At 33.1% G+C, this 8,851-nt stretch overlaps 1 protein-coding gene across 1 annotated transcript; it reads right to left on the bottom strand.

Annotated features, from left to right (window-relative positions):
- Positions 1–1,590: 1,590 nt before the first annotated feature.
- On the bottom strand, positions 1,591–6,611 carry LOC131643869 (chaperonin CPN60-2, mitochondrial-like). Its single transcript, XM_058914214.1, has 18 exons — positions 6,434–6,611; positions 6,177–6,201; positions 5,932–6,063; positions 5,555–5,714; positions 5,214–5,389; positions 5,001–5,096; positions 4,659–4,763; positions 4,318–4,404; positions 4,153–4,242; positions 3,961–4,041; positions 3,807–3,875; positions 3,521–3,598; positions 3,312–3,407; positions 3,101–3,200; positions 2,905–3,008; positions 2,597–2,702; positions 2,073–2,151; positions 1,591–1,982 (listed from the first exon to the last, which is right to left on the bottom strand). The coding sequence occupies exons 1-18, from the start codon at positions 6,469–6,471 to the stop codon at positions 1,865–1,867; spliced, it is 1,740 nt and encodes a 579-aa protein (XP_058770197.1). The 5' UTR covers positions 6,472–6,611; the 3' UTR covers positions 1,591–1,864.
- Between the last annotated feature and the right edge of the window lie 2,240 nt (positions 6,612–8,851).

The following is an 8,851-nucleotide window of genomic DNA, read 5'->3' as shown; positions in this document are numbered from 1 at the left end:
AACAAATGTTATCTTTAAAAATAGATATACTATTTTTGTCAAAATACATATATTATAATTATTAAAAGTTAAAATATTTTATACTGTAGGCTGTTTATATATTTTACGTATAATTTATTGGTTGTATATTTTTATTTGTAACTGAATTTCTATTTATAATATTATACATGTATTTGAGTATTAATCATTAACCATTAAGTTTGTCCAAGTAAAAAATAGTCGATTTAGTAATTATACAAAAAATAATTATATTAGGAGATAATCATTAATCAAATATTACAATATCAATACATTGAGATAACCACAATTAACAGCAACAATTTTAATAATTAAAAAAAGAGAGAGAAAACGTGGGATATTTTGTAAACTCAGATTGTTCTCTCTCATACCACTTCATCGTCTCCCTCACTCTCACCACCGATTCCCACAATTGTTGATTTCTCTCACCATAAAAACTCAATCGATTTGAAAATTGTGAATATTGTCCCACTCGTTTCTTTGTCCTCACCATGAATCCACAAACCAAATTCTCAAACATTAGACTATCATCATTTAATTTCAAAAATTTCCTCAAAAACCCTATAGTTCTAAAGCTAAATTAAATGACAATGGTATGCAATTTTACACAATAGTTATGGGGTTATTAGCCCGTGGAAGATATCACATATATTAGTAATGAGAAAATGATGAAACGACATGAAAATTTATGACCCAGAGCTAGTCCATTGATTATCGATTTCGGCGGAGCTTGAAAGTATTAGGTAGGTGTCAAAATCTTCTCTTCTTTCATAAGCTCCATCTTTGTTCTTCTTGCGGTTTATGTTGTTGCTTCTGTCAGGGATGAGTTTTTGCGATGTTGAATTGTTTTGCAAGTTTAATGAGGTTGTACGTTTCAGTTATGTTTCACAGTAGAGGTGTAGAGCTTTGATGTATTTTACTTATTGAAGCTTTTGCAATAGAGGAAATTGAAGGAAACTGTGAATGAGGATAGAAATAAATAGAAGGGGCAAATAAAGTTTGAAATTTGAATCCAAAGGTTTTTAGTGTATTTCCAAGGCGTTTTTGGTGTATTTCCAAGACAATATACGTGCAAAAGTAAGGAATCAAAACGTTGGAATATTGAAAATGTTACTACACGTTGCTTTAGGATTATTTTTGCAGTCAGTATTAATGGTAGGGTTTAACTAAATGGTAAGTAATAATTATGTTACACAGTACTCAATATATATTGGGTGTAATTATTTTTTTTATTAAAAAATTTATTTATTAATTAAAGTATTAAAAGAGATGCAATTACATGTCCCCGTTTATCACCCTCAAATTGATGATTAGAGGGATAATGATAGGATTTCATATGTCATCTCCTTTATTATATTAAATTATATTAAAAGTAGATTTGTTCATAGTATCTAAATATACTATTTTAAAAAGATCCTTAAAACATAAACAAGTGCTCAAGCAAATTATTACTGTCTTAACCTAAACAAGTGCCCAAGTAAACTACATTTTTCACCACTCTTAAATTTTAAAAAGGACGGTTTAGGACATATTAACAATGCCATAATTAAAATATTAATTTGGAGGTAAAAATTGTCCAAATGTCTCATCTTAGAGACAATAACACAATCATCTTAAATATTTATTTTTTTAACAACCTTCACATGAAATCAACATACTTCAAAATGTGGAAACAGTTTCTAACTAATTTGAGGGGTAAAAGTTGTTCCAAATGTCTCAATTATACAGATTTGATCTCTCACTATGATTACATGTTGAAGCCTTCTGTCAACAAATAAGCAAAAATAACAGTGGTGAAACACCGCTCTCTAGTTAAGATTCAGTGAAAGAAAGCAATATTCATAGGCTAATAACCGCCCATGCCACCCATGCCGCCCATGCCGCCTGGCATAGCAGATCCCTCTTTATCATCACTTGGGAGTTCAGACACAATAGCTTCAGTTGTTGTCATCAATGATGACACACTGCAGGAAAATGGTGGTTAGCAAATGCACAACATATAACATAACATAGCAATAAGATCTATGAGCAATGCAAATTTCTTAATATCTTACCTGGCTGCATCAACCAAGGCGGTCCTAATCACCTTCAATGGATCAATAATTCCAGCTTTAATCATATCAACATATTCACCTGAGCACAAAGAAAGTTGAACAGAATCAGCAAATAAAAAATACATGTACCATTATATAAAGGGAACTCCAAAAAGTAACTAACGAATTCTTAACACCATAATTGAAGGAAACCACAAGTAACTATCAATTTTGGTTGGACATTTTTTGAATATATTTGCCCTTAACAACACAATTCTTTGCCAAAACTAAATTAAAAAATATACAACAATACTGAAACTTTATGGGCGTTATGAAACTAAAACAAGCAAATTAAATTTAAAAAATGTCATTATAAATGAAATATATCAAACAAATATACAACGAAGCACTATAGAAAAAGTAGACAGACGGGCATGTTACTACCATCTCTCTACTAGTAATGATAATGTAAATTCAAGAAACACTTTACTATCTTTTGAGAAAATAAAACATGACAGGGAAAAAAGAAAATAAGGAACACTGACCTTTGGCGGCATCATACCCAAGATCAGGATTATCTTGTTCCAATAGTTTACCAACAACAACAGCACCCTCAACTCCAGCATTTGATGCAATTGTATGCACAGGTGTCTGCAATTTTTGTTTAAACATGTAGTAGAAGAGTGAGAAACTGAAGTTGAAGTTAAAAAAACATATTGTGTCTTCAAGGCAAATTCAGCTCAAAATATTGCAGGATGAGACCAAAAACGACACGGTAAAGGACAGTCTGTTGACAAAAACAAAATATGGATGGTCTAAACCTAAAGTCTGTGAAAGTGCAAAATAGACTAACCTTCAAAGCATTTTGAATAATCTGGACACCTATCTTCTGATCAAAATTGGCAGTTACAAGCTTGCTTAACTCATTTGACGCATAAAGAAGAGCAACACCACCACCTGTGCAAAACAGACATTTATCAGATACAAAATATGATTGGAGAATGTAGAACTAAGAACACAAATGTCAGGGCTAATAAGTAATAACTTACCTGGTACTATGCCTTCCTCTACAGCTGCCTTGGTTGCATTTAAGGCATCTGTTACTCTATCCTTTTTCTCACCAACTTCAGCTTCACTGGCTCCTCCAATCTACAAAAGTTCAATTTCAGGTGTTAGTTTTATCAAGGAAAAATCTTAGGATGTTTAATATGTAATAAAAGACCATAAGCAAGCAAGGTCAACATAAATAAGCATATGCACCTTAAGCACAGCAACGCCCCCAGAAAGCTTGGCCAGTCTTTCCTGTAATTTTTCCTTGTCATAATCTGAAGTACTATTTTCAACTGCAGACCTAATCTGTAAATCAAAATTCATCACAAGAAACAGATCAGAAGAAACATCATTGAAAAACCAGACCTATCTCTATATGAAAATGGTAAAATCAAATTGAATAGGAGATTTAAACAAACCTGCTCACATCTTTCCTCAATAGCTTTCTTATCACCGGCACCATCAAGAATGACAGTGTCATCTTTGGAAATTGTAATCTAAAAGATTAAGAAACTTAGATCAGTTGTCTAAATTATTTGACCTTATATATGACTGTTAAGGAATTAGTAGAATATTTAATTTGAGCTAATGCACATCAATCAAGGAAAGTCTGCATTCTTTACCAAAACCAAAAGTTCATGGACATTAAGTGTATCAGAACTCAACAGGCATTAAAATCCTACAATAATCAAGCTAAATTGCTACCTTTTTGCAAGAGCCAAACATTTCCAGATCCACTTTCTCTAGATTGTGGCCGAGGTCTTCAGTAATAAGCTGAATATAGAGAAAACATATCATTCATGGGTTTAAAAGATTGGAGGGAATATAACATTAACCTTATTGTGAATAGATAACTTACTTGACCTCCTGTAAGAACAGCAAGATCCTGGAGACCAGATTTACGATTTTCACCAAAACCAGGGGCTTTGATGGCACATACCTAAAGAGTAAGACCGTGCAACAAATAGCAAATTAAATAAGCAAAACTAAGAATCCAAAACTCAGAGCACCTAAGAACAAATAAATAACACTACTTATAGGCAAAGCAAACCTTGATTCCAGCACGAAGTTTATTTAGGATAAGAGTTGCAAGGGCATCGCTTTCAACATCTTCGGCAACAATCAATAAAGGTCTTTGTTTCTGGTGATGAAGAAGAGTTGGTCAGTATCAACATTTTGCAATTAAATGTAAAACGCTGAAAATAGTATTACTCACCTTTAAAGCTAACTCTAATACTTTAACTATAGCATTTATATTTGAGATTTTCTTCTCGTGGATTATGATGAGGGGATCCTCAAGTTCCTGTTTACACAAAAAGATGGCATCATTCAATATGATATATCAACAAAAATACAGACAGATTCATGACAAAAAGAGATTTAGAAAGCATAGTTGTCAATCCCAAGAAACGGCATATCAAGACCAGACCAAAATACAGCAGGGTGGCTTCCCTATTAAAATTATAGACATAGACATGTATAACAAATATAAGCTTCCTTGGAAGTATTATTCCCAAATATTTATAATGCTGCTCAAGGCATCGAGAGAGAACATACACATTTCTGGTTCTTCTGGTTTGTTATGAAATACGGAGAAATGTAGCCTCGGTCTAGCTTCATTCCTTCAACAACTTCCAACTCATTGAGCAATGTTTTGCCATCCTGACACAGATCAAAAGTTAGATCCCAGCATGAGTGCAGGACATAAATATTCAAACATGAATCCCTTTAAAGGATAATAGGGATGAGCATAAATAGCAAAATAAAGAGTGACTAAGATGGTTATTATATTAAGATAAGCATTACATGAATAACACCGTGTCCCCATATCAATAAATCATGTAAAACCCAGATAAATGACATTGATGATGCTAGCAAGACGAGCATATGAAAACTTACAGCAATTGTGATTACGCCTTCTTTGCCAACTTTCTCCATAGCTTTTGCAATTAACTCGCCAATTTCTCTCTCCCCATTAGCAGATATGGTTCCCACCTGTCATCGCAATATTTAAAATATCAAGTTCACCATAATTCACGACTCACGGTCCTTGTTGCTTTCTCCATATCCTACAATATGCCTTTATCATTAGCTCTAAAACTTTACACTAACCTGGGCTATTTCTTCAGAAGTGCTAATCATACGTGCCCTGCTTTTAAGGCTTGTCACAACAGCGTCAACAGCCATATTTATACCTCGCCTCAGGTCCATCGCATTCATTCCAGCTGCAACTGATTTACACCCTTCCGCAAATATTGCTCGAGTAAGAATTGTAGCACAAGTAGTTCCTGCCAAATAGCAAAAATAATAATAAAATAGATAGAAAATATCAGCATATCAAATATAACAGTATCTAGATTTCTATTCCCAGCATCAATACAATGTCTTAGGGATAAAACCAAATCAACTGTGTAGATTTACAAGTAAAATCTACCATGGATAAAACAGCTTACCATCACCGGCCACATCATTGGTAGCATTTGCAACCTGCTTTACAAGACTGGCACCAATATTCTTGACCTTATCCTTGAACTCAATGCTCTTAGCAACAGTTACTCCATCTTTAGTCACTTTAGGGGCACCATAACTTTGCTCAATAACCACATTACGACCCTAAAAACAGGAAAAATGATACATTGACAATCATGATCAACAACTAAATAAATAAAGAGACAAAGATCGGTAATTTGACATCTTCCATCCCTACAATAAAAACTGGTACTCATTCCATTCGATAAGATTGAACAGGTGTGCGGGATGGAATATAAGTTATAACCCCAGCATCAGCATCATTACATCATATAAGGAACTAGAAGATTTGCTTAGTTACCTTAGGACCCATGGTTACTTTAACTGCCTCAGCAAGTTCTTCAACACCCTTAAGCATCAAAGCCCGAGCCTCCACACCAAATCTGATATCTTTCGCTGCATAATTTCTGCTCCATGCCACCCTACTTCCAATCTATCCAGCATAAATAAATAAAACCATATATAATCAGGTTTAAAGGAATCACCAATCTCAAAAACATTTTCAACAAAAAAAATAAGAAATGCGATTAAAACAAAAGTATTCACCTGCTGAGCGTTGTTTCTAGCAATCCTACATCAAAAAACACAACAATTCACAGTTAGATCCATTCAAGATAATTGGATATTAACTCACAAAGCATACATAAGTAAGCACCCAATAAAAAAAGCTAGAATTTTGATGCATTTTCAATCATTTTCTCAGCGATCGATGTGATCAATTACAAAAAATGAAAAAACTGAACCCAGCTGAAGTGAACATAGCAAATTCAACTTAAACTAGAACGCTGCCATTGATGACTTACCGAGCTTTGGATGCAATTGATGTAGCAAAACGGTACATGGTGTGATTGGGCAGCTGAGAAAATGAAGTACAGCCGAAATTGCAGAGACCGACGTTGAGGGAAGAATGCTGCACAGTTCCTTTTGAAGGAAAGAGAAGGATCTAGATGATGATGGCTTTTAGGGTTTAGGGTTTTAAGTTTTAACTTGTTTTTGTAAATTGTTTTTAGCCCCTGACTAGTTTTAGGTTCACACTTTTAACCACTTACTTTATTTCTTTAGGAGCCCTTGTGGTGCTGATTATTCAATGAACAACTTTTAAAAATAATAATATGATCCCTGAAGTTTTAGTTATTATTAGATATTGCTCTTTGTGTTATAGGGCTCAACAGAGCGAGGGGAGGGGAGGGGAGGGAATATTTAAAATAAAATGTGTTTGGTTCAATTTTTAGGAGGGGAGAGGAGGGGATGGGAGGGGAGCAAAATCCCTCCAAATGACACTTTTTGCGTTCACCCGAATCGGGGGATTCGGAGGGGAGGGGAGGGGAGGGGATATGAGTTTTAATATTAATTTAATTAATATATTTACTAAAATATCCTCAATTTTATTTTATTATTTTAAAAATATTATTTTCTTTTATGTTCTTACTTTTCTTTTTGTGATTTTTTCTCTATTGCTTCCATCAACTTATTATAATTATTTTTCACCTTCAAAATATTTTTTATTTAATAAAAATTATAATTACTATATTTTTTTGTTTTTTATTATAATTTATTTTATATATTCAAAAGTTGTTATCAACGCATAGTTTATTTTGTGTCGAAAGTTATAATACGAATCAAGTGTACTCATTTTTTTTAATATTATGCGATAAGTTATGACTTTTTAATCACTTAGTTATACAAATATTATTTCCAAGAAAATGCTTACGAAGTTTTTACAATTGAATATCATATCACTTATATAAAATTACAAGGATAAAATTGTAAATTATTATTAAAATCTCTCCTCTCCCCTCGTGAACCAAACATATTTTTAAACGAAATCCCTCCCCTCCCCTCGTTTGAACCAAACATATATATAATTACAAAAAATTCCTCCCCTCCCCTCCCCTTCCCTTCCCTCCATTAAAATCCCTCTCCTCCCCTCCCCCTCATTTGAACCAAACAGACCCTTAAGTTTTGATTTTTGATTTTTTTAAATCATATTATATATTATATTAGAAAGAAAAAAAATATCTCAATGCATCCTTTAATACTCTTAGTTGCTTGAAGAAATTCAAAATATGTCTCGTGATTTCGTAGATACACATTGAGAAGCACATTTTTATCTTAAATTTTTGGTTTTTTCCGTAGATACATCTACGAAAGCGTTAAAAAACATAGTGAACGTTGGGAAAATTCAAAATATTTCAGTTCAGTAAATCTTCCGTAAATGTATCTACGAAACGTGTTAAAAATATAGTGTTCTACATATGTACCTATGGAACCTTCTGCTATATTTTAAATCAGTGTTATTTCACTCCAAAACTCTAATATTTTTAACAAAAATTGAACATCAAATTATTGTACATCAAAATAGTGCAAATTAAAGGCGATGGAATATAGTACAACAAAAGAGTACATCATATAGATCATCTAAATAGCGTCAAATACATAATCAAAATAAAGGGCAAAAATGTAATCAAAATACAGACATCAATAAAACTACATGCATCACTATTGTGTGTGTCGGACAACATCTCTCTCCTCTACCCTGCCTCAGGTCTTGCCTCTGCGTCTACCACGTCGTCTGTTGGCTACTCTGCCTCTACCGTCAAGTGGCTCACCGATCCTGTCATGATGTCAAGTGCCCCACCATATGAATTAAGAGGTTAAGCATACCATATTAGATTGGGGTATCATAGTAGAATCCACATTATATTGATACTATATAAATACACATCTTGTGCAATTTTGATATATACTCAATACATTTTATTAATTTGTATGTTTTGGTTAGTTCTTTTATTCTATATTGATTGGTTTGTGAAATGTTTAAGTTATTATGTGAAAATTCCAATATATGAGCATAATCTCTTTATACGTAAAAAATTAATTTCATAGCCCAAATCAGTTATTTTTTCAAACTATTTTCAACTAAGATTTTAATTGGAAGATTTATTTGTCTCAACTCTAAACCATTACATACTTCATATTCTCGTCCAACAATTGACCTCAAAGTTGGTCTCTTGATCACGTCTTTATGACTCAAAAGTTTGAGAATATGGGCGACGACGTTCCAAAGGGAGCGTATAGTAGATCACCATGAAGGATAGAAAAACACTTAGAAAGGGGGGGGGGTTGAATAAGTGTAGCTTTAAAAACTTGTAAGATAAAAACAATTTGCACAATGATTTTTATCCTGGTTCGTTGTTAACTAAACTACTCCAGTCCACCCC

The sequence above is a fragment of the Vicia villosa genome, linkage group LG1 (assembly GCF_029867415.1).
Source record: "Vicia villosa cultivar HV-30 ecotype Madison, WI linkage group LG1, Vvil1.0, whole genome shotgun sequence".
NCBI lineage: Eukaryota > Viridiplantae > Streptophyta > Magnoliopsida > Fabales > Fabaceae > Vicia > Vicia villosa.
Note: the sequence above shows the minus strand (reverse complement) of the source record. Positions and strands in the feature narration are given on the sequence as shown.